Genomic DNA, 26447 nt, shown 5'->3' on the forward strand with positions numbered 1-26447 from the left:
TTAGATTGCAAAGATTTGTAAATTTCGCTTGTCAGGTTATGTAGAAAAAAAAGTATAATTATAGCTAGAAAATTAAGGTAATATTTGATGAAATTAAAAACAGAAATACAAATTAATTGTATAGCCAATATTACCTAGAATAAATGGTAACAAAATATAGTTTGGCATATTTTCCCTTTTCCTATGTATATATAAAATGAACAAATAAATGAATGTAAAAAAACTATTTTACAAATATCTTAGTTTTCACAGTTTTTTAATTAATAAAAATAATTATAGTAATATCAAATTAAATAATTTATCAAGAGGTAAGAATATAATGAGTCATATCAAACCCAACTATTTTATATGTATCCCTTTAAATGATAACAAAATAATATTGAATGAATTATTGAACATACAAAAATTTGTTATTTCAAAATGTGATATATTAAATGAATGTGTAATTGAAAAAGAAAAATTCCATATTTCTTTACTAATTTTATATATTAAAAATAAGACACAAATAGATTTATCCAAAGAAGCCTTTAACGAAGCAATAACTGAAATTAAAAAGATTAATAAAAAAAATTTATATTTCAAAGATTTAAATACATTTCACAATGATGTTTTATATTTAAGCTTGAAGGAAGAAAGTAATGATTATATCATATCGTTAGCAAATATTTTTAAAAAATGCTTTGAAAAAAGAAATATAAAAATAATCTACAATAATAGAAAACATGTGAATACTCAGAAAAAAGACCAAAATAATAATAAAAATAAAAATGAAGAAACAGATGATTGTAAAAATAAAATAACTCCTCATTTAACTTTAATGAAAAATTCTCATTTGGCTAGAATTTACATGAACAGAAAGCCAAAAATATTTCCAGATTATTACTCAGATTTCAACTTAACAAAATTATTGAATGAACATATTACCCCAAATAAAATACAACTTCTCGAAATGGACATCAATCCAGTAACATCTTATTATAAAATAATATCTGAATTTACATTTTCTTAATTCCATATATTTTTAATCACATTTTCAAAAAGAAAAATAATTCATAATTTTAATTTTTTTTTAAAACAACAATATTTATGCACGTTCATATATTTATATTTGTGTGTGCAAATATGTAAGCCTATTTCTTTATTTTATTATGTACACATTATATATATTTTTTTTGTTCAATATGCCAAATAAAAAATGGACATTCTTTTTTTATAAACTGTATATTGCATTTCACTAATCAAAAAATAAACCTAACAAGTAACAAAATTGCAACTGCTCGTTTAGAGAGATATGTAGAATAATCATTTTTTACTTTGGATGAAATATACACACACATATTATCCCCAAATTTATGTATTTTAAATATATGAAAAATATAAAATAATTTTTAAGGGCATTAGTGTAGGTACACTTGAAAAAAGCAATTTTTCATTTCAAGACAGTTTGTCTAAATTTGTAATTATTAATTTGGTCTCATTAAACTGTAGAAATATTTACTATCATTTTAAATATTATAATTTTTCTTTCATTTTTTCGACTGTAATTTTGTATAATTTTCCCCTTGTCCTTTTTTTTTATAACACTTTTTATCACTTAAGTAATAATGTTGTTAAAATTTATTATTTTTTTTTTAACATTTTTCAATAGCTATATACGATGCAAACATGATATATCAAGTAACGGAAAATTAACCGTATCAAATTTAAAAATATCGTCTAAGGATAATCAGGATAATGGAATAATTTTCAAAAACCAAGACACTGAATATAAATTAGGATTAACAACACAAAATGAATTTATTATAAGTAAGAAAAATAAACCTATGATAAGTATCGATGAACATGATAATTTAAATTTTTTAAATCCAGATTTGTCTGTTAAAGTTTTAAATATAGATGGTGCATTAAAAATCAAAAATGTACCTCAATTTAATATGATCATTCATGAAAGTTTTTCAAATAATTCAAATACTAAAGGATGGGTAGGAGAAAATTTTGATAATTTTACATCCAAATGTGGTGGAATTAATTTATTAGGAGGATATGGTAAATTATCAAAAGGAAAAATTTCAAAAACATTTGAAGATATTCCTAGTCATATACAAATACGTATTAAATCGAATTTTCATTTTATTGATAATTGGGATAATCAAACAGCTTACTTAAAAATTGGGACACAACAAAATGAACTGTTCTATGTTTGGACTGATACACATTCAAATTTTAATAAAAATAATTCTATAAATATATGTGGAAATCCAACTCCCGAGTCTAAATATTTTTCCACAATCGATGTAATTGTACCTCATAATTCAAGCACACTTTTTGTTGAATTTGGTACAAATATTAATACGGATGACCCAAATGATATATCATGGGGAATATCGAATTTTCAATTATTTATTATTTGATACTCATATTTTTTATTTTCCAATTAAACAATGATCAGAAAAAAAAACAAATAAAATTTATGTATTATACCGTTTCAAAGGGATACAACTAAATGACATAATATAAAATAGGTGTTGGAAAATGTTAGACAAAAACACGGAATTACAAAAAAAAAAAAATAGCTAAAAAAAAGCTAAAAAAGACTAAAAAAGCCTAAAAATTATGAACGGTGCATGCATATAATGTAAACATTTTTTGTGTGCATATTTTATAAAAATAAATTCCCAAAAAATAAATGCATATAATACATTATTTAAAACGCTATAATATAAATCAATTATGCGATATGGAAGAGAAAAATACCTACAAATTATTTCGGTAAAACAAATCGATGCACACATATATGCATATAGGCGGAAAAAACAAATAAACCAAATAAATAAAATATCGAAAAAAATGCCTAAAAAATGCTAAACAAATTTCTCATGTGCAAATGCCCACATAATAATTGTTTTATTTCTTCGTTGTTTCTCCTTTAAACAGGTATAAGATTCATATATCTAGGAGTGTTGAAACAACCATATTGTATATAATAAATAGACCTCAAAACAACATGCACATGTTAATAAATATAAATGAATAGACATGTATATACATACTATTTCACATTGCCTGTGCAGGAATTATTATAACTTTATAAAAATTAATGATTTCCTTTTTTTGTTATGTTTTACAACGCTTTATTTTATTTCATTTCTCACTTAACCAAATTTAAACGCGTATAATATAGAGTGTTATTTTTTATATAAATTTTTATTGAAACAAATATAATTAATTTAAGGGTTCGATTTTTAATTTTTTGTTTCCTGCTCTTAATCTAGACCCAACGTCTTCCCCTACAAATAGTGCAAAAAAAAAATAAAATATAATTGTAAACTTATTTTATAAAATTATAGAAATATAAAGAAGAAAAAAGGGGCAATAAATATATAATTTGCATACCGTCTAATACAAGTACTATCCTTCCTAATGAGACAGGATCTGTTAATTCAATTCTTTTCCATGCCTCATATATAGCTGACGCTAGAATTGCTACTAGTGTCATGGTTGTTGTATTATATACTGCTTGTGCTTTCCCTGGAACATTTCTTAATACAATTAGATTTTCATTTGTACATAAGTTTAATAAACATTTTCTTGTTGACTTTCTTAAATCTAGTAAATCTAATGTTTCCGGTAAATAATTTTTAGATTTTGTTGATATGGCTTCTAAAAAGTTAACCCACATATCTTCTTCCCTTTTCCATAATTTTACATTTAATTCTATTGTAGTTTGTACAGAAAATTCAAGAAGTACTTGTAGAGAAGATAATGGAGTTCCTAATTGACAAGAGAAAAGCCATGGAGCTAATAAATTTTCTTCATTTTCAATTTTATAATTTATTTTTGTTTTTTTTTCTGGTATATCATTATTGTCAAATGTTATATCTGTTACTTCTAATTTGTCTAGTAAAATTACCATTTGTTTTTCTAATTTTGTTATCCTTTTCTCTAGTCTGTATTTGTCTAAACATATAAAATAAAACAAAGAAATGGATGTGCATGTGTGCTAACATATAAGTGTCACTTTTTTAAATATTTCTTGCTTTACCTTTTTCCGAATTTTGTAATTTATCATTTAATTCTTTCACAATTGTTAGTAACGGGTCATATTTTGTGACGATGAATGTCTGCAGGTCACTGCTAAACATCGCTGTATTTTGATTAGTAGCCATTTTTTTAAAAATAATAAAAATAAAATAAAAATACACACAAAAAAATTCAAATTTTTTTTAAAGTATTTTCGAAAAAAAATACAAAAAAAATACTGCATACACATGAATGAAATCAATTTTGTATTTTACATATACAAACATACACATAAATAATAATATTATTATTTGTTATACATAATAATATTGCAAATATATGTACATATATATATCAATCCAGTGCAATGAAAGTTTTCCATCTGTGCAGTTGGAGTCAGACTGTTTGCAGACGGTTCGTTGTATGTATAAAAAATTGATATAATATTTTTTTTAATTATAAAATTTTTTAACATTTTTTAATATTTTTTTCGATACAGATAAAAAAGGGTGGAATATTTGTGGAACATTTGTCAAATATGTTTTTTTTTTATAATTCAATTTTTTTTTACATTTTTTTTACTCAACACAATTTAAATAGGAATTAATTAATACCGGAAAAAAACAGTTTTAAACACACTTTATTTTGTCATACTTTAAATAGAACAAAAAAGGAAAAGAAATCGAGAAATAAAAAATTTCCAGTACAATTTGAATTGATTGATGGTAGTTGTGTATGTATAATAATAATTTTAGTAAAATAAAAATGGCTAAACAAATATATCCATATAATTAAAGGAAATAAACATACTTATTTTAAGATATGCATATACATATATCTATAACTTCCACAATCTGCGTATCACCATATTTATTTATTATACTATATTATGTATACTTTAAAAAATTCACTTAAACTTTTCAATCAATTCATATAATTCACAATATAATATACCACCTATTAAAAAAATTATTTATTTTTTATTTTCAGCCATTTTTAGATTTCACCTTTTTTTTTAGCATATATTAATTAACTAAAGATATATAAAAATTTGTAACTTTTTAAATTAAAAATATACCTATTTATCTATATATAATGCTATTATTATTTTTTTTATAATAGCTATGTTATATATTCCATAAACATGTCTCATAAAGAACATAAAACCTTAATGATATATACAAAAAAATATATTTTTTTTATTAAATAATAAGAATTAAATGGCTTTTTAAAAAAAAATCAATAATAAATATTGTCAACATAATTAAGAGGAAAACTATTTCAATTACTTTATTTTGCTCAATCATACATACTTATAAATATATGGAATATACATAAGTATGAGTCGGGCTCTGTTACACCAAGCTATCTAAAACAAATTACTTAAGCATATAGCAGTACATATCTATCTATATATATACATACCTATGCACATCCCCATATTTACATGATAAGTATGGAAAGTAAACATGATTGAGATAAAGATTGAAGAGATACGTAATCCAAGTGAAGTAGATCATTGTGAATGTTGTAATTTGCTAAGTGAAAAGAGTGTAGAGTTTATTATTATAAAAAATAAAGATTTATATATTTATAAATATAGAAATAAAAAATGTTACTTAATATATGATACAAAATTAAATGGGCCTGTTATCAAGCTTGTTGTTTTAAAAAATGTTTTTAAAAATAAAAATAAATATTTTAGTGGAATCTTATTAATTTATAAAAATTTACATTTTATTATTTATAAATATGAAAAAAGTCTAAATACTCTTGTTTCTGTTTTAAAACATCATTTTATCAAAGACGCTAAATTTCAATCTCTCTTTTATTCCCTCCCACTTTCAGTACATTATACACACATTTATGAGACAAAAAATAAAAACAATCACACCAAAAAAATAAAAAACGGAAAAAATAATAAACAAATACATGCAAAATATAAACGTGGGACCCGAAAAAAACTAATATCTCTCAATGCAGACAACCAATTTTATATTAAAAAAAAAAAAAATAATAACAAAATAAATATTGCTACTAAAAATATAAGCAATAACGATAGTGAAAAACAAGCAATCAAAAGCTTTCTTAAAAATGCAAATTTACCATCAAACAATAATGGAAATAATAAAGATATAAATAGTCATGAATCCATAATCTTTAGCGACCATAACAATGTAGACAATAATTTGCTAGATAACGAATTTGCCAATGTACAGAATATTTTAAACTCATATTATTTAAACTTTAAAAAAAAAATAAAATCAAAAAAAAAAAATAACTTTTGTAAATTTCATATTTCTTTTTCCTATGACTTTAAAGTTATTTACACCATTTTCTACACAACAAAAAATAGAAAAAATAAAATAAAAAATAATAACATATTTCAAGATCCAAATAATCTAAACATTGATACAACATACTTCTCAAATGATTTACAAACAGAAAATGTTACTATTATTAACTTAGCAGAAATATATAGACACTTTATTTTTATAAAAAAAATATTTTTTTACGCCGACCATGCCAATGTCCTCATTCAAACCGACCCAGTAAGTTCGTCACCCCATCTGTCCGTTTGTCACTTTATTTTTTCACTTTCTTCATTTTTTCACTTTCTTCATTTTTTCACTTTCTTCATTTTTTCACTTTCTTCATTTTTCACTTTCTTCATTTTTCACTTTCTTCATTTTTCACTTCATTTTTTCTCTTATAGATCAACATTGGGCACACCAAGCTGGAAGAACTAAGCCTCAAGCTGTTGCTAATCAAAATTGAAAAAAACAAATTTGATATAATTCATATGATAAAAGACTTGCCAAACGATACAATTGACATTCAAAGGATTGGAAAATTAGTTATTTGTTTATGTCATGATTATATATATATTTTAAATTTAGAAAGTTATAAAAAAGTTATTTATTTTTTTAATAAATCATGCTATATGAATAATATATTTCAATTAATAAAAAATAATTGTTTATTTTATGACCATACATATTTTAATATCAATTTTAAAATTTCAAGTATGTATATAGAGAAAAATAAAATTTTCATTTTAAATAAAAAATCAATAATTGAAGGAACTATATCAAAAGATATAAATGATTTAATAAATCTAATTTCATGGAATCAACTATTTAATTTTAAATCATATATAAGTTTTACTTCCTTTTTCTCTATAAATTCAAACTTTTATTTTTTATGTTGTTATAATGGATTGTCTGGCTTAGCCAACATTCAACTAATAAGAAAGTCCGACCATTACACAACTTCAACCTCCAAGACAATGTTTGATAAGTTGAAAAAGTTGAAAATGTTGAAAAATTCGAGCAAGTTGAACAATGGGATCCACCAAAACACGAGGAAAAGGAAACGGATAGAAACAGATCATTTTGTAGAAAAAAAAAAAAAAAATATAAATGAATGTGTTAGTGATAATACTAGTGAGGAAGAAAAAGATAATTCACAAAACTTAATTGAAAATAATTTAAATAATCAAATATGTAATCAAAATAAAAAAGTAAAAAAATTACATACACATAAACAAAATAATATATTCTTATTTCATTTACTTAATTATCTAAATAAAAATACAAACATAAATGAATATACAAAAGAACTTAATAATAGAAAATATGATTTTTTATTTAAAAAATATAAAAAAAAAATTAAAATTTTGGAAAATAAATATTCTCGAATAAATACCAAGGGTTTAATCGAATATTCATCTCCGTTATTTATCTTGAAAAAGAAAAAGAAAAAAAATGAAAAAAAAGATAAAAACACAAACCAGGCTAACAATACAAACAAGGCTGACAATACAAACAAGGCTGACAATACAAACCAGGCTGACAATACAAACCAGGCTGACAATACAAACCAGGCTGACAATACAAACCAGGCTGACAATACAAACCAGGCTGACAATACAAATCAGGCTAACAATGCAAACCAAACAAATTTAAAAAAAAAAAAAGAAATTCACATAATCGATAATATACAATGTAAAGGAATGTTGGTAGATATTTCAAAATTAAGTTATGAGTCTTGCCCTATTTATCAAAGTACCTACATGGCTCTTTTTGGATGTAAACACAATAGTGCATTAGAAAAAATATTTTTTCAAATTCCATCTATAATCAAACTTATTATATTTTCTAAACCTTTTAATATAAATAGTGTATGCTCAATTGAAAATGAAACAAATAAATCAAGTGAAAACTATAACGACAACTTTAAATATGTTCTTATAAATCTAGAGAAAAATACCAACCAATTATCTACTGATAAAAAAGGAATACTACTATGCTTAACAACTTTGTCAATATTAAAAAATAAAAATTCAAATAAATATTATGAGCATTATGAAGAAAATAAATTCAAAAGAAATCTACTACTTTGTGAGTGCTCAGAAAAAATATCACAAATAAATGAAAATGAAAAAGAAAACGACATTTTTTATGATAAATATTCGGACGATGATCATGATGGGAAATATAGTGACAATTGCAATGATCAAAATGAAAGTGACAAAAGTGAAGACCCCCTTTGTGATCTGGCTATCGACAACTATGAGCATATCCTCTATGTCTTAAAAGCGGAAGAAAGCAGACATCCAATTTCTGTTAGCAGTATTGAAACAATAGAGGGGTGCTTGAACTTTTTTAAAAACTTTCCTCTAATATATTTTAATATTAAAGATGTAAATATTTATGTAAAAAAAATATATCTTACTCACATATTGAGAGAACAGGAAGAAGAAGATAATTGTAGTTCTAATTCTATAGTACATGAAATGGATAGTATAAAATATATTTTAAAAAAAAGGCTTTGGGAATTTTGTTTAATAAATAATAGGAAAGGAAATAAAAATAAGACAGCTTTAAATTTAAATGGTAACTGTATATCATTATTGAAGTATGACAAAATATTAATACAAGTTTGTCAAAATGAAATAAACATATTTTATAATAATAATACTTATATTTTACTAAACAAAATATCAATAGAAAATGAAAAAAATGTTATATCATGTAAATTGATAAAAAACTATTTAATCATACTAAACAATTGTCAGGAATGCATAATATATAACATGAATGATGATGTAATTAAATTGACAATACAAACTATTGAGAGAGTTTTATCCATATTTAATTTATGTGTCTTACATTGCTTATTACATGATAATAAAGAAGAATCAGTTAATCTTGTCAATCTGATCAAATTTGTAGATGTAGAGAACATGTTTAGAAAATCTTCCTTTGAAATATCACATCTTTTAAACATACAATCATCTTCTGCTTTTTTAAAATTTATAAAAAAAAAAATAACAAATATAGATAACATTATCAACATGAACAACCAAATAAATAATATCAAATGCATATCTACAATTGAAAAAAATAAAAAACAGTTTTTATGCTACCTTAATAGTGTAAATAACACCTTTAATATTTATAATATTCCAAATAAAAAAATAATATTTGAAAGTAATTACTTATTAAATGTCCCTAAATATGTTTACAAAATGGATAAAAAAAAAAGTAAAATAAAACAAGAAGAAATAGATGCAGATGATAGAACACACTTTTTAAATCTTTACAAACACGAAGAAATTATAAATATTTTATTTTTTAAATTAGATAAATCCTATTTATTAATTATATTTTTAACAGGTAGACCCATTTTAATATATAAATCTTTTTCATGTTCTAAACTTTTTAAAAACTTAAAATTAAAAATATTTATTCATAAATATATTAAACCAATACCTAGCAATATTCATTTTTTCAATGATCCAAATAATTTACATTCAAATAGAATTATTACAACATCTAGACAAGACGACCAACATAATAATGGCTATTATATGTATGTTTACAAAAATGATAATAGCCATTTAAATAAAAAAAAAAAAAAAAGTTTAAATTACAATAAATGTATCATTGCTTATCCATATGTAGATCTTGCAAAATTAAAAATTAATGAACTAGATGAAGAACAAAAAAAACATTTTTATCAAAGTGTGTTGAAAAATTATGATACAGACTTACCGATCTTATTTTTTTCAAGTTATAAAGGAAAATTATATATCCACAATTTAGATACATCAAAAATGAAGAACCAACCAATCACCAACATTGTTGAAAAGGATGCACATTATAATAAAAGTAACACACTAAACAATATTAAGGGTGTGAAAAGAATTGGAAAAAATTTATTTTTATCTTTTACTAATAATAATTTTAATATATTCAGTATCGGAACAGAGGAATATAATTCCATTGAAAAAGTAAATCCAAATAAAAGTGAAATAAAAAATATAAATTTATTCTCCTCATTTTCAAATAATTTATATTTAAACAAGAAACATACTTATAGTGATAATAAAAATTGTCTACTTTTAACATCGTCAAACTTAATTAATCTCAAATTTAATGATAATTTCATTTCAAAACTATTTATTTCATATCCATATATATGCAAATTTTCTGTCTCTCAACATTATTATATTTTAAAAAAAAAAAAAAAAAAAAAAAATTATCAACCATTTAGTATACAAAACGAAGATGAACATACTGTCACATTTGGGAAAATTCTATGTTTAGTAGTTCGAATAAAATATGATGAATATTATAGTTTAAAAAAAATATTAAAAAAAAGATTAAGTCTCCAAAAAGATGAGTTAAAAAATAATAATTTATACGAGAATGAAGATGCACAATGTATATCAAATCCACTTCTAGATGATTGTATCAATAATCAATATACACATACAATTAAAAGTTTTATAGAGGAAGATATTGAAACAGCTAACAATTTAAATGATGAAAAAATAAAAAGAAATAATAATAAACTAATTCAATCAATAAAAACTAAATCAAAATATTATAAATTATTATTACTTCATGAAAATAGTAAACATATTTATGGCTACTTCATTTTTGAACATAGTGAACAAATACAATCTATATCATTTGGACAATTAAATAATACTGAATATATATATGTAAGCACTAGTTTAAATATTAATGAAAGAGTTGAAACACAAGGAAATATATACATTCTTGATTTTAGCAACATATTTACATTATACGATGAAAATGTCTCTATTGACAGCTTGTTTGTAAATAACAAAGAAAACACTAATCCTGATACAAACAATAAAGATGAAACAGAAGAACAAATCCAAAATGATAATGCAAAAAATGCTAAACTGACATTGTATATGAAAAAAACATATAACAGCTCGGTTACACATATTTTGCCATTTTATTTTTACTCGGAAACAAACCCCAAAAAATATAGAAACATTTTAAATGATGAACTAATAAATAAATTTGAAATAAATTGGAGTTGTGATAAAAATGAAAATAAATGGAATGATGACACTAATTTATATTCAAGCGTACTTCATTGCATTAATTCAAAAATGTATATCCATGAAATAAAAAATAAGGATTTTACAAAAGGTGCTTTTATAGATAATAATTTTTATGTTAGTGATATTAAAATTGTTCGAAATTTTATTATAATTTCAGATTTTTATAAAGGAATATTTATAAATATGTATAACTATGAAGAACAGTATGACAGTAGAAGTATAATATCTATATCCAAAAATTTTTATAATAATAATTTAAATATTTTATGTTGTCATTACATTATTTATAATTCAAATATATCCATAATTGCTATGGATGTATATAATAATTTTTTCATACTAGGTCATAAAAATAAACAAGATATAGACAATCTATATATATATAATTATTTCAATTTTAATCGAAGAATCCTTAAATTTACAAATGAATTACATGAAAATAAACACTCCAATTCAGCCTTATCAATTTCAAATGATGGATCTATTCACATATATCATCCATTAAATAATAAAGCTTTTATTTTTTTTAAACAAATTTTTAAAATTGTAAAAAAATATATTTTTCCAAACCTTGCTTTAAATGTTAACTCGGATTTAAAACCAGATATTTTTGTTCAATCAATCATCCTAAACCTTCACAAAAAAACAAACGCCCTCCTCGTTGGAAACGTCATTTTCCACGACCTTCTCAGGTACCCATTCCGTCCATACCTACTTACATATAGACAATTATACCCATACATACATATCCCAACACAACTTTGCTTTTTTTACAGACAAATACCCTTTTACTCCTCCGAAGTTTTGTATGAACTCTTTGGCCAAAGGGCAAACCTCCTTAACCACATCACAATCGTAAGTAAAAATGGGGGAAGGACTCCTACCCATCCATTCTCTATATATTGCTTTACTTGCCTTACTTGCTTTACTTTCATTTTTCATCATTTCCCACCATTTTCTTGCGCACTTTTTAGGGGGACCTCATAAATGAGCTACACTCATTAAGCAAAAATTGACACCCTTTGTTGTCGTTTGAATGTCAGCCTTTTCGAGCATACATACAAAATATTTTTTTTTTATTTATGACCAATTCTCTACTTATGCATTTGCATAATTTTTACTTTTTCGATGTAAAAGTGTTTTTTTTTTTATCTAGTCTTTTAATTAAAGTTGTTTAATTAGTATGTGCATTTTCCAGAAATTGTTTAAATTTAAATAAAATTTAACAATTTCCTACTTTTCATGCATGAATAAAAAAAAATTATGAAAAAAATAGTCTAATAAAACATAAATATTAATTAATACAAGTAAAATATGTATACATACTTCACCCTTCATCGTTTTTTTTTAAAACATGCAAATATTCCCAGTATATTTATATATACATATGAGCATGAATAAAAAATATATCGATGGTATTCTCAAATTGATGTGCGCATGCTTTTTAATGACGTTCTTATTGCACATATTTTTCAAACTTATAAATATTCATAAATCGGTTATGATGACTGTATGGAAATGCGCAAACCAATTATGTATATATAAATAATACATATATGCACATACTCCCTTTAGCTTTATACATCGCAGATGCAATTGTATCTTTTGCTTTATTTATGGGGAGATTTTAATTCAGATTTTGTATTTATCAGCTAATCTTGAGCATGCTTCTAAGCTGATTTTTATCATGTTCTCTAATCTGTCAGCAGCTAAGACATGATCAAAATCACCTTCATCCCATTTTAATGGGCATCCATCAACAATAAAAATACCACCAGTCTTTACATTTTTTAAAGTACCCATAACCATTAAGGTTGATAATTCCATTTCAACGACTGCGACGTTAGCTTTTGAATAATCTAACAATCTTGTTGGTATTATTTTGTGTGGATAATATAAATCAGAGGATAAACTAATACCAGTATGAGCTTTAATATTTAATTCTTCAGCACATTTTATTAATGTACCATAAACTTCGTAATCTGCAACAGCTGGGAAATCTGAATGAATCATCATATGTGTAACTCTATCTTCCCTAACAGCAGCATTACATACACATAAGTCTCCTCTCTTTATTAAATCTGGTTGTAAAGATCCACAAGATCCTGCACGGATAATTACTTTTACTCCTATATTAATTAATTCTTCAAAACATATAGCGCAACCAGCTGATCCGACACCATGACTTACACATAAAAATTTCTTTCCTTTATAGGTACATTCTACACTTTTGTATTCTCTATTGTTTGCTAAATCTACATACGAGTCACATAATACTTTTATTTTGTCAACTCGTCCTGGGTCACCAACAACTAATGCAACACCGGTTGCATTCTTCTTGGAAAGCTTGATGTGCCTTTGTGCTTCTTCCATTCTGCACAACAAAGAAAAAGTATACTCTATGTATATATGCTACAAATAAATATATTAACAATACCCAATCTTAGCAAGCATATGCTAAGGTTGGTGGTATATATCATTGGAAATAACACAAGCATGAAAATACATACAAACAAATAATGTTAAGAAATATAATTAGCTGCCAACAAAATGAAAAGAAAAATAAAGAAACTATAACACACTCAATATGCTATTGAAAAAATGTATTTATAAAATTATATTAAAATGATTTATTACTTTATAATATATTTGGAAAATTGGGAAAAACAATGTTTAAGAAAATTTTATTTATAATTATTTAAATTATAAAATAAGGTTATTTTTTTTAAAGAGTTAAAATGTGAAAATAATTTAATTTAATTAAAATTAATTATTAAAATATATATTTGTTAATAAATTTATATATTTTAAATTAAAAAAAATAATATTTTTGAAACTTATTTTCCCGTTTTTTTAATAAAATATCCATGTAATTTTATTATTTTGCGCTCGATAAATAACAAAAAAAAATGCATGTAATATAATCCTATTTACATAAAATTATTCATAAATCGAATAAATAGGTGTGCACTATCCGATTCTACATAAAAAAATAATATAGGATCTAGTTTATGGTTATCCATTATTTTATATTTTTTCGACATCTGCATGTCGTATACTAGGATCTATATATATATTACTAGTTTTAATATTCTTATATTTGTAAAATTATTTGGGGGCAATAAAAAATATATTAATATAGCACTCGAATTATATTGCTTTGTTTTATTTTTAATTTTTAAAATTGTTAAAATATTTTTATAAAAGTCTCAACAAAATCATAATTTATATGTTGGAAAATAACGTAAAAATAGTATAAAAAAAAAGGTGTACTTTAGGATCTACAGAAACAAAATGTGCTGATAGCAAAGTCCTATTTTACTTTTGTCCTTTGCTTATACAAGCTAGCCTAATAATACTAGATATGAAAAAAAAATTATGAACACATTTACTAGCCATAATTTTTTTTTTTTTTTTAAAACAAAAAAGCTAGATTTTTAGCTAGCTCGACATAAAAAAAAAAAAATAGTAATATGACCTCCAAAAAAAAGTGTATGCAAATATTTTCCAATTTTATATGGAAATAACATATGGAAAAGAATACGTTTTACTTAAGCAAATACTATTCCATATATAAAATGGGGGTACACTATTTTATCATTGCTTAATTTTTGCATTATCTAAAGCTATTAAACTTAAATTTGCTCTTAACTCTTGAATTCCAAAACGTTTTAAACTTGAAACATTAAATAAATATTCATTTATATTGAATTCACAATTTTCCTTCTTAAAAGTGTTACCTTTTTTATGTTTATTTTCATTAAACACTTTTACTTTTTTCTTATAATTTTCGATTGTTGAAATTATTTTTATCATTGCATGATGCAATTCTTCAGCCTAAATCGAATAAAAAGTAAGTAAAACATATGTAGTTTTGTGTATCCCTCCCACATACATATACAGTCTTTACACTACACACACACTATAGCAGTAGTGTATGCATAGTATGCGGATAAATGAGGTGATAAAAAAATAAAGAACGTAGATTAATAACATTTTTGAAAAAATAACACAATCCGAAGGAATAACTAAATTTTTCATACCTTTAGTTTATCTATTTTTGTAACTATAATTTGAAAAGGAATATTTTTCATTATGAACATGTCCAATAAAACATAATCATAAGGTGTAAATAATTCTGTACATTCAATTAAACATAAAGCTCTCTTTAAATTTTTTGCTTTATTTAAATATTCTTCTATAAGTATCGACCAATTATCTCGAAGTTCTTTCGAAACTTTTGCAAAACCATATCCTGGTAAATCTACAACGGATATATGATTTAGCAAGTTGTAAATAAATAAATGTCTCGTTCTACCCTGTTAAATAATGTAAACAAACGGAGATACAATAATACTATTATTATCACGTTACATTTTTTTTTATTTCATTTTAAATTATTACTGGCGTTTTTGATGCTTGAGCAACTTCCCTATAGTTCATCAGGGCATTTATTAAACTCGATTTCCCCACATTTGATCGTCCAAAAATGGCAATCTGTAAATGAAAACAGAAAGCGCAACATTATTTCATTCCTCATCTTGTAAAAAAATGATACTACATACTACTTACTACATATACATGCACATTTTAATGCACCTGAGGAATGTTCAATGGTTTATACTTATGAATTGTTTGAGCTACATAAACGGGGTATGCAATAATTTTGGAACTGAAAATTGTATTCCCCTTTTTGATCTAAAGACAGTTTTAAAGAAAGTTTTTTTATTTTATAAATTTTGTTATAAATAAAAAGATGGAAAAAAATAATAAAACTTTTCAGTACAAAGTAGGAATATCCAATATATTTCATATCATTGTAAACATTTTTTTTTTAATATAAAAAATTACATATTCAGAATCAAGCCAAAAAGGAATATCGTCATTATTCAAAAAATTTATGTTGAGAAATGGTTTGGCTAAATATGGTGTTATTGCTGTAATTGTTCATAAAAAAAAAAGAACATAACATGTATATTTATTTACTATTCATGTGTTGAGTTAAAAAAAAAGTTCTTAGTTTTTTTATTTTGGAATTTTTAAAAAATTATACATTTTGTAGACGACTCATTCTTGAATAGTAGCAATTTGGGGATTCTTATCATTTTCAAATATACAATTTTTAAGGGTAAATAAATAAACAAATTGAAAAACAAATACCCAAGTCTCCCCTAACAAGTTGTGTATAAAATGGATTACAAAACCTATTCCCGAAATATCAATTCAACATCACTTAATTTTGTTCATACTTGTTTGCAAAATAAAAAAAAAATTATAAAACAAACAAGCAAACAAACATATATATACAGGCATTCACTTATTATTGAAAATAAATAAAAGACGTGAAACTACATTACAATATATTTTACATGTTAACAAATTTCGGTGTCATTTTTTCAAATTTATTCCAAAATTATTTCAAAATTATTTCAAAATATTATACCCATCAAAAAAAAATAAACGACTGTATTTTTTCGCTGAAATAATTTAAAACATAATTTGATGATTTAAAATTAGCAATTCATAATAAATAATAAATTTATATAATATATGGAATTTATAAAAATTGTTATAATATATTATTATCATATTTTCTCCTTTTAATTAAAATGTTTTAAATAATGGCAGCATGTAAATTATATGTGTCACTTGATATTATTATTTTTTATATTAGCTTTTTTTAAAGACCAAAATAAAAATCCTCTTTTTTTATTTAGAGTTTTTTTTTAATAATTAAGAAAATTAAAAATGTTACCATTTAAGCCGCTAAGTCAGTTTATTTTTCAATTTGTTTTTATAACTTCTACTGCATTGGGGAAAGCCTTTATACAGGTAAATACATACAAGCATACATGATATTGCCATTATAAATAGCCGTATATCTATACTTACTACATATAAACCCTTTCTATGTTAAAAATTGTTAGCTATATCCTTACATTTTTAATAACCATTACTTACTTTGCTACATATTTTGTTTTTTATACCTACCATATGAATATTTAAATCGTATACCACTATCAATGCAATTATCATTGTATATATATATATACATATTATGACTTAAAAATGTATACATTTATGTATGAACGTGCATAATAACTTATAGTTTGCTTATTTATATATTTTATCCTTTTACATAATCATCATAATTCAATACAGGCGTATAAAGAAATTATAAAAAACAAGCATAACACAAATTTAATAAAAGAAAAATATAATTCATATATGAATGTTGAAGAGGCTTTAAATATTTTAAATTTAGACAGAAATAAAATTTATAAAAAATTAACAAAAGAAGAATTAATGTCACTAAAAGAAGAAATAAATAATAGACATATTGTTTTAAATAAACTCAATGCAAAATCGGGGTCATACAATGGCTCTGTTTATATACAAAAAAAAGCAGAAGTAGCAAAAAATATTTTGTTTCAACATTTAAAATTAGAATAAAATAAACCATATAATAATAATAGTTCATAATATATTATTTTCTTCTTATTATTTTTTTTTGTCATCAAACAATTTGCACACATATTATTTATTCCTAGATATCATGTTACTTTCAAATTTTATTAGCAACCTGGAGTCTGTATGCTATCACGCAATCTGCATTCATATTTTTCAAACCCCACTATATTATTTGTATTGTATTAACTACTATCCATCAACAATTAACCCGCAAATATACACATGAGCAAAGTAAATACCTTCCTATTGGTATATAACTACTAAGCCACATGTGTACATGCACATGCTTGCTAAAAGTTATTTCACTGAAATAATACAAGCATAATAGAATGGATAGACAAATATGTAAAATTTGTAAATTATCAAATCCTATACATTCTGTTTATTTTGCCTTTTTTGCTACTTATTTTATTTTTTGTTATTCTGTGACAACCCATTCATCAGTTTATATATAGAGTGATTCTATATCCCCCATGATTCTAACCGAATCATTATGTTTATGTTAAATTTTTTTGACATATTTATACTTTTTCTTTTTTTTTTTAATTCAAATGTTGTAAGAAAATTGTAACATTTAAAACTATCAACTATTTTTTCATTTTAACTTCATGTCATTTAGCTTCACGTCACTTAGCTTCATCTCATTTGGCTTCACGCCATTTTTTACTTCCTTATCGTTTCCCTCTGGGATAGAATTCTTTTTCTGAACCTTTTCATTTTTATTTTCCTGAACAGGTATCACCTCGTTATTTTTTCTTTTTCTTATATAATTTGAAAAAGTTATTGTCGGAATTTTCTGAACAATTAAGGCATTTTCTTTCCCTTTTGGGTATTTTGTCATATATAAATTTATGTCAAAATTACGTTTACAACTATTATAATCCATATATCGAATTTTTCCAAAAACACTTCTCTCATTCCAACTTTGATCATGAACACCCATAATAGATGACATGATGGAAGCATATGCATTAGCTGTTTTTCCATCAATAGAAAATTCATTAGTTAATTTAATTGCACATTTTAATGCTGCTTTAGAATTTTCTGACCAGTTCAGAATTTTTTTGGCCCAATACATTCTTAAAAATTCGTGAATTGTACCTTCATTTACTAATTGTAATTGGCAACAATTCCAAATATCATTATGTGTCCTAGCATTTCGAAAATCTTCATAATCATATAAATGGTTCCTTTTGTCTAATTCATGTTTTTTTAAACTTTCCTTTGCCCAATCCTTAGCTCCATTAAAATTATCATAGTTCTTATTATAGTAACAAAAATTGTCTGCCAATTCTTTCTTTATTAATAGGTCATCATTGAAATATTCCTTCCCACTTGAAGTATGAATAGAAGGAAATTGCAGAGCATACTTGTTAACTTCGAGTATGCACCTAAAGAAATAAAAATAGAAGAAACCATATAAATATGCTACAAAGTGTAAAATGTTATCATGCAAAATGCTATCAACAAAATGATGTATAAATAATCTACCTTTGTGATGATATAATTCCCAAATTAATGTACGGCATAAGAAGATTGATCGTATCATAATTTGGATCATTTCTTTTTGCGCCATATTTGTCTAATTTATTTTTACAAAAATCCTCTAAAATTTCTCTGGCTTTTTTTTCTGTACATACAAAATCTGATATGACTGAGCAAGAATTATTAACTGTTAATTTTTTATATAAACTTCCAATATCAAATGGCTCTGGATATTTTATAGTCTGATCAAAACGTTCTAACTTTATATATTCTATTAAAAAGGAAGATAAATGGGTTTGGATTTTTGGCTTTATAGTTCGAGTTGATGATTCTTCCATTTTTGATGTTATCCATAATGGTATAATATTATGTGAATCTACTTGTAAAACTTTTATTTTTTTTTTATTTGACATTTGTACAAGATTTTCTACAAATTGTTTTTGATATTCTAATGAATGGAAATCACAGACAACTGTCTTTATTTCTTGTATTCTTAAAAATTCCATAAATTCGTCTATCATAAATATAGGAATAACATAAAATGGAATGTTTAATTTTTTAAATTCTTCTTCTAAATTTTTTAAAACTTTTAATTTTATATTTATATATCTTTCAGTAAACTGTTCTTTTCTATTAATATATGTACATGCTAATAAGTTACATTTGTTTTTTTTTGCTAAATCATATGCATATACAATAGACCAATTATCAGCTATTCTAAAATCACGAGTTAATAATAATAATACATTTTTTTTAACACTATTGTCATTTACACTTATATTTCCATCATTATATTGTACTGAACTATTCAAGCTACAATTCCCTATATCTTTTCTATTATTATAATTTGTATTTAAACATCTAACACGTTTTTCTAATATTTTTAGTTTCTTTTCAGTTGATACATCATATGGATTCTTTTTATTTTTTATCTCATTATTATTTATTTTATTATCTTTTTTTACTAATTCACCACCTGATATACCATAAGGTTTCATTTTATTATTTTTATGTAATATTGCGCCATGCTTTTTTTCTATTTTAGCATGCTTTGGCATATTTCTCATTTTATTATCATATCCCTTTTTACATTCAATGTCTGCTTGTTTGTTTATGTTTCTTACATTTGGATTTATACGATTGAACTTGTTACTTATAGGAATGTGTTTATTATTTACACGATTATCCTTTGTATTGGTGTGTGCAGATTTGCTATTCATATGTGCTTGTTTACTATTTGTGTGGTTACCTTTTGTATTTGTATCGAGATGTTTTTTAGTCACATATTCATTGTTGTTATTTATATGGCTACCTTTTGAATCTATACAATCAATTTTGTGTTCTTTTTTATCAATTGGGTATTCGTTTTTGTCATTTGATGTATCTGCTTTGGGGAGAAGATGATGCATTTTGGTATTAACCCCATCAGTACTATTGTTAGTATGAATACGATTTCCTCGTCTTTCATTTTGCATTGCATCCATTTTAATATTGGTATCTTTATTTGTTAGTTTGAAATTTTTCACATAATTATTATTATTATCGTTTTTTACATCACTATATATGCTAACATTGGGCATTAGATTATTTGGTTGTTCTTTTAATAAGGTATTTGGTTTTATTTTTTTTTGTATTTCCTCGTTAAATTTTTCATTTTTTAATGAGTTATAATTTGTTATTTCTTTATTCATTTGAATATAATTTACCCTAAGTATGGAACCACCTTCCTCTGTAATTTTATTCACATTTTCTTTCACAAACAATTCATTACCATGTTTACTAACACTTGGTTTTGTTTCGTTCATTTTAATAGTTTATTTTTTAAAAATAGAGAGTGAAAAAAAAAACATATATATATATATGTATACAAATGAACAAATTAAAGGAATACCAAATTAATACAAGTGGTGTGTATTTATTTAAGTAATCTTTCATACAGCTTTACATAAATAAACATATACATACATAATTTTATATAACTAAAAAAATGAGTTTAACAATAAAATCGTTTTTTTAAAAGCAAAACGATATAACCATTATTCAAAAATAATTTTTATAAACAAAAACACACATATAATACAAGTTGCACTGTAAATATATTTATTATTTTTTTTAGCATATTTTTATAATAAGGCGTATGAAGACATTTTATTTACACCCAATATATATATATAATTGTTAAAAATTAAAAAAAGAGAAAAAGTAAAAAAAATAAATAAAATTAAAAATTAATTAACTACATAATACAAACAAATTCCTTAATATATTATAGTCCTTAAAAAAAAGTGTGTATATTGAAAGAAAAAAAACGAAGAAATATTATGACTTGTTCAGACAATTTTTTTTTTTTTTTTTTTAGTTAGCCATACATTTTTATTCCATTTCGAGTTTGGTACATATTCACATTTTTTTTTTATAATTCTTTATAAAACTATTTAAACCCTAGACACATAAAATTTAAGATCTACGAAATATTAAAAGTTTTGTAATATGGATGATGTTTCACCGTATTTAAGTGTTAAAAGGATAAACAACTATATTTTTCCCTCACTCTTAATATAATTTTTTTTTTAAATATGCCCATTATTGTATACTTATAAGTTATGAACTATTGAAAATAAAAAAAAAATAAAGAAAAGCCCCAATAGTATTAATAAGGTTTAACATTAATGTATATTTTAAGGATAATTTATGATAAGGAGGTTTAGCGAAAATGTACGAACAAATGGAAATAAGTAATTATAGGAATAACTAGCTATTCCTATTTTATTGCATTATTGTTAGCAACATTGTTTTATTCACTCATTATTGTTATCACAAATTGCGCTGTTTTATTATGACTACTGTTTTATGTATTGACATTTTATTTATTATTTATTTTGATCGGTAAAATACATACATGCGCAAAAACTCGTTTTTATGCAATGACTGCGTTACCTATGTACACACTACAAAGTCTAGGTTTTTAATATATATAAAAAAACTTTAAAATTGCAACGTTCAATTTAAAAAAAATAATGTGGAAATAAATTAATGCCCAAATGTGTGCAATGTAAATACATGCTTATATAAATAATAATATTTTTTTTCAGTTATTATCAGCCTGCAAATAAGAAAATAAAAAAAATAGGTACATTTCCCCGTCATTGTAAGTGTATGTATATACATGATCTGATGAACAAATACATGGGAATATATGTATAGAGTTTTTTTTTTATTGTCCTATTTCATAAATTGATAATAACTGAAAAAAATATTATTGTTTATTTTTTTAAAAGCATTCCAACATCGTTTTTTATGGAATATAGTTAGTCAAAAAAATTTTATAGGTATGTAACTACCTAAAATGTGTAGGAAAAAAAAACACATAAATATGTTTGTGCATTCCTATTTTAAGAATTTTTTGTTTAAATAATTTAATTTTTTTTTTACGCAATTTTAAGTTTTTTTTTCGTGCAAGTGAATAAGGAGAGGAAAAAAAAAACTTGCGTATGAACAAAGTCGAGAAAAAACTATAATAATATCGGATAAAATAATATAGCACAAAAATACACATATTAGTATATTATAGACACAAAAATTGAAAGTTTTTAATATAATGTTTCGGTCATCGATTTTTGGGCCTCTCTTTCTTTGGAGTATATTTTTAATTATAAAAACAAACTGTTTTTATTTTAAAGTAGATAGTGAACTAATATCAAAAGATTCGAATATTCGTAAATGTAATAAAGAGCACTATTTAAATTTTCAAGGACAAATAGTCCAAGTGTGTAACGATCAAATAGTTGCCGGTTCTTCTACAAGTAACAATATTTATATATCTGCATATAATAATAAAAATAAATGGGAAGAAAAATTTAAATTACTTGATTCTCATACACAAATAAAAATCGAATATTTTTATTCCTTTATAACTAATGAAAGCTTAGTAATAGTATATTGTTTTAGTAAATCCCTGAGCAGCCCTCCATATGAATGTCACAATGCCATATCTACAGATTTAGCCACATTTACAACTCAAAAAATTTCAATCGATTTTAGTTCAATAGATCCTTTAAGTTTACAAGATTATTCATTAAGTGAATTAGAAATATTTGAAAAAAAATATATCCTTATATGTGGTTTAGATATACAGAAACAACAATATGAAGAATATAACAAATTTATTTTATGTAATGCCAGTTCCGATGGTGGATCTAATTGGACGTAAGTGAATCTTAAAATTAGTGCTATGCTAATATTTTTTTGTCTGATATTTTTTTGTCTAATATTTTTTTGACATATTTTTGACATTTTTTTGGCTTATTTTTTCCATTTTTTATTACAGGGAAAAGTTTACTTTCTATGTAACGGGAGTTGATCCTAAATCAAAATACACAAAACTAATTCCTAAGATAAATGGAAATGAAATAGGATTTTTATATTACTCTGAAGTAGAGAAACTAAATAGATATTTAAAATGTAAATATAAAGACGGATTTGATTATGAATGCTATTTGGTTGGTTTGGCACGACTCGATGGTTATATGTGGGATATTTCAAGAGTAAGAGGATATTATATATCAATTATTTCTAATAATAAACAGCCACCACATTATATATATTATATGCATAATAATATATATACAATCCCATTAGAAACACCTACAAGTATGGATACAAATTATGAAAGAGGAAATTTATTTCCTTTAGATAGCTATCGAGTAATATACAATTATGTTGCTGGAGGTAATAGCTATACATATATATTAAAGCATGCTGGAGCCGTTAAATATTGTGCACTATTATATATAAAAAGAGAACATATGAATCCCGGATTTGTTAAACATGGAAATAAGTATATATGTACAATTTTATATGACGATTTAATTGTTGATGGCAACGATAGATATTTTACTTTAGGAGTTTATAATGGTACTAAACATGATATAAGAAAATGTTTTTATGTAAAATATAGTAGAGATTCAGAACCCATTAATATAATACATAAAATAGAATCAGTATATGAATATAATAATTATAGATTATATACATTATATATAAAAAAAGATTTAGAAAGATATTTTATTTTCGATATAACATTAGAATGTTATTTAGGTGAAGATTTTTACTTAAGATTAAAATTATATTTTAAAAATAATTACGTATTACAAACTTCCGGTTTAAATAAAAATCAAAATTCTATAAATCTATATAATAATAATGTAATATACTTTACCCCACCAAATCCAGAATATGAAAAAACAGTGATACCTCAATTAAATTTTCCTCCATGTACCAGATATGTTAAACTTCCTGATAAAAATTATGTATTCCAATTGCCCTCTTATATAAAAAACAAAGTCACATTACAACTCCCTTTTGTTAATAAAAATGATATGAACAATCCAGTTATAAGAGATGTAGTGATAAATCCAAGTACCGAAAATACACAAAAAAACAAAAACATTATTGGACTAGACTTTTCTAATGCTAATATATGTGACTATGCTAAGACAAACCCTAATTGTGACAATATTGTAATAAATGAAAATAAAATAAATGTTACTATTAATACACAAACTGATCAAGATATACAGCTATCTATTATATGCCCTATAACTAAAAAAAGTAAAAACTTATGCTTTAATGATATTTATAGTAATAAGAAAAAAAAATTTATTCGAGACCATCTAAAAGATCAACAAGGATTATTAACCATATATCCAAAAATGTACATACATGGAACAGAAAATAATGATATCCCATATGAAGAATCCTCATTAACTATACCTAAAGCTTATATTCAAAAATTTAATGAAAAAGAATCCAATTACAATAACACCTTTATTTGTAAGTGCCACTCAAACAACATCCTATACGAAATTACCTACACATTCGTTTAACTTTTTCAAATTCCCTCTTCAACATTCCTTATTGCACATACATATTTTTTACTATTCTATACACATTTTAATCATAATTTCATGAAGAAAAAACAGTGTGTTTATTTTTTTTTTGTTATTTTTTTTTTAAATCATTTTAGACTATTAAAAAATGTGCATTTTTATTTGGTATAAACGAATTTAGTGGGCAGATTGAAACTTTCTTTTGCGAAATAAAATATGGTTATACACACATGCGATATATGCATTTTCTTACTGTGCCAAATAACCATTTTTCGTATTAATGGAAAATTTAATTTACTATTTTTTTTTGCAAAATTGTTACCAAAATAGCTAGCTACGAAAAATGGTTAGCTAGCTAGCTATAAAATAATACCAAAATGGGGAGTTAAAAAATACGAAAATGGAAAATTAAAAAAAAATATAACGAAAGTTAAAGGATAAAAACATATGTAATGCACACATTTATTAATATATATATGTGCATTTTTTTTAACACGAACACAATGAATTTTGGTCTATGTCATCTGAAGACAGATTGACCTTAGTTTGATTATTATTAGCTGGGTTAATATTTTTTTTTTTTTTTTTTTTAATAAGTTCTTGAGTTATCATAGTAAAAGCTAGTTCAACATTCAATGAATCTTTAGCTGATGTTTCAATAAATGGTATGTTTAATTCTTTTGCTTTACTTTCTCCTTCAGCGGTTGGAACTTCAATTTCGTCTTTACAATCAAACTTATTACCTACTAGTAATTTACATGTATCTTCATTTGTATATTTATTTATTTCAGTCATCCAATCATTAATATGTAAAAATGAGTTTCTATCTGTTGTGTCATAAATTATTATTATTCCATCGGCTCCTCTATAATATGCTGAGGTTATAGTTCGAAATCTCTCTTGACCAGCTGTATCCCATATTTGCAATTTTACAACCTTATCATCAACTTTTAAAGTCCTAAAACGAAAGTCAACCCCTATAGTGGTTATATAACTCTCAGTAAAATGATCGTCTGAAAATCTTAACAATATACATGATTTTCCTACTCCACTATCACCAATTAATATTATTTTGTATAAATAATCATAATCCCTTGATCTGTTTTCATTCATTTTATATGTTCTCTTTAGAAATGCAAGTCTTGCAAAGCCAATTGCTTATCTTGAGTATTGTATATGCACATATAAATATA

At 23.8% G+C, this 26447-nt stretch overlaps 10 protein-coding genes across 10 annotated transcripts; 5 read left to right on the forward strand and 5 right to left on the reverse strand.

The window, feature by feature from the left end:
- Window positions 1-208: 208 nt before the first annotated feature.
- On the forward strand, window positions 209-1009 carry PVVCY_1101340 (AKAP-like protein, putative; the record flags this gene model as incomplete). Its single annotated transcript, XM_008626239.1, has 1 exon — window positions 209-1009. The coding sequence occupies one exon, from the start codon at window positions 209-211 to the stop codon at window positions 1007-1009; it is 801 nt and encodes a 266-aa protein (XP_008624461.1).
- A 595-nt stretch (window positions 1010-1604) lies between these two features.
- On the forward strand, window positions 1605-2411 carry PVVCY_1101350 (conserved Plasmodium protein, unknown function; the record flags this gene model as incomplete). The annotated part of the gene is made up of 1 exon (XM_008626238.1): window positions 1605-2411. One exon carries the CDS (start codon window positions 1605-1607, stop codon window positions 2409-2411), a length of 807 nt encoding a protein of 268 aa, XP_008624460.1.
- Window positions 2412-3222: 811 nt separating this feature from the next.
- On the reverse strand, window positions 3223-4166 carry PVVCY_1101360 (conserved Plasmodium protein, unknown function; the record flags this gene model as incomplete). The annotated part of the gene is made up of 3 exons (XM_008626237.1): window positions 3223-3287; window positions 3394-3957; window positions 4043-4166. The coding sequence occupies 3 exons, from the start codon at window positions 4164-4166 to the stop codon at window positions 3223-3225; spliced, it is 753 nt and encodes a 250-aa protein (XP_008624459.1).
- Window positions 4167-5489: 1323 nt separating this feature from the next.
- On the forward strand, window positions 5490-12426 carry PVVCY_1101370 (conserved Plasmodium protein, unknown function; the record flags this gene model as incomplete). The annotated part of the gene is made up of 4 exons (XM_008626236.2): window positions 5490-6572; window positions 6737-12102; window positions 12187-12265; window positions 12385-12426. 4 exons carry the CDS (start codon window positions 5490-5492, stop codon window positions 12424-12426), a joined length of 6570 nt encoding a protein of 2189 aa, XP_008624458.2.
- Window positions 12427-13042: 616 nt separating this feature from the next.
- PVVCY_1101380 (purine nucleoside phosphorylase, putative) lies at window positions 13043-13783 on the reverse strand (the record flags this gene model as incomplete). Its single annotated transcript, XM_008626235.1, has 1 exon — window positions 13043-13783. One exon carries the CDS (start codon window positions 13781-13783, stop codon window positions 13043-13045), a length of 741 nt encoding a protein of 246 aa, XP_008624457.1.
- A 1224-nt stretch (window positions 13784-15007) lies between these two features.
- Window positions 15008-16515, reverse strand: PVVCY_1101390 (GTP-binding protein, putative; the record flags this gene model as incomplete). The annotated part of the gene is made up of 6 exons (XM_037634526.1): window positions 15008-15247; window positions 15454-15729; window positions 15815-15907; window positions 16010-16108; window positions 16262-16347; window positions 16464-16515. The coding sequence occupies 6 exons, from the start codon at window positions 16513-16515 to the stop codon at window positions 15008-15010; spliced, it is 846 nt and encodes a 281-aa protein (XP_037490618.1).
- Window positions 16516-17158: 643 nt separating this feature from the next.
- On the forward strand, window positions 17159-17863 carry PVVCY_1101400 (mitochondrial import inner membrane translocase subunit TIM16, putative; the record flags this gene model as incomplete). The annotated part of the gene is made up of 2 exons (XM_008626233.1): window positions 17159-17242; window positions 17573-17863. The coding sequence occupies 2 exons, from the start codon at window positions 17159-17161 to the stop codon at window positions 17861-17863; spliced, it is 375 nt and encodes a 124-aa protein (XP_008624455.1).
- Window positions 17864-18476: 613 nt separating this feature from the next.
- Window positions 18477-21171, reverse strand: PVVCY_1101410 (deoxyribodipyrimidine photo-lyase, putative; the record flags this gene model as incomplete). The annotated part of the gene is made up of 2 exons (XM_008626232.1): window positions 18477-19272; window positions 19373-21171. The coding sequence occupies 2 exons, from the start codon at window positions 21169-21171 to the stop codon at window positions 18477-18479; spliced, it is 2595 nt and encodes an 864-aa protein (XP_008624454.1).
- Window positions 21172-22964: 1793 nt separating this feature from the next.
- Window positions 22965-25251, forward strand: PVVCY_1101420 (6-cysteine protein secreted ookinete protein, putative; the record flags this gene model as incomplete). The annotated part of the gene is made up of 2 exons (XM_008626231.1): window positions 22965-23572; window positions 23694-25251. 2 exons carry the CDS (start codon window positions 22965-22967, stop codon window positions 25249-25251), a joined length of 2166 nt encoding a protein of 721 aa, XP_008624453.1.
- A 492-nt stretch (window positions 25252-25743) lies between these two features.
- On the reverse strand, window positions 25744-26367 carry PVVCY_1101430 (ras-related protein Rab-1A, putative; the record flags this gene model as incomplete). The annotated part of the gene is made up of 1 exon (XM_008626230.2): window positions 25744-26367. The coding sequence occupies one exon, from the start codon at window positions 26365-26367 to the stop codon at window positions 25744-25746; it is 624 nt and encodes a 207-aa protein (XP_008624452.2).
- Between the last annotated feature and the right edge of the window lie 80 nt (window positions 26368-26447).

This window comes from Plasmodium vinckei, assembly GCF_900681995.1.
Source record: "Plasmodium vinckei vinckei genome assembly, chromosome: PVVCY_11".
Classification (NCBI taxonomy): Eukaryota; Apicomplexa; class Aconoidasida; order Haemosporida; family Plasmodiidae; genus Plasmodium; species Plasmodium vinckei.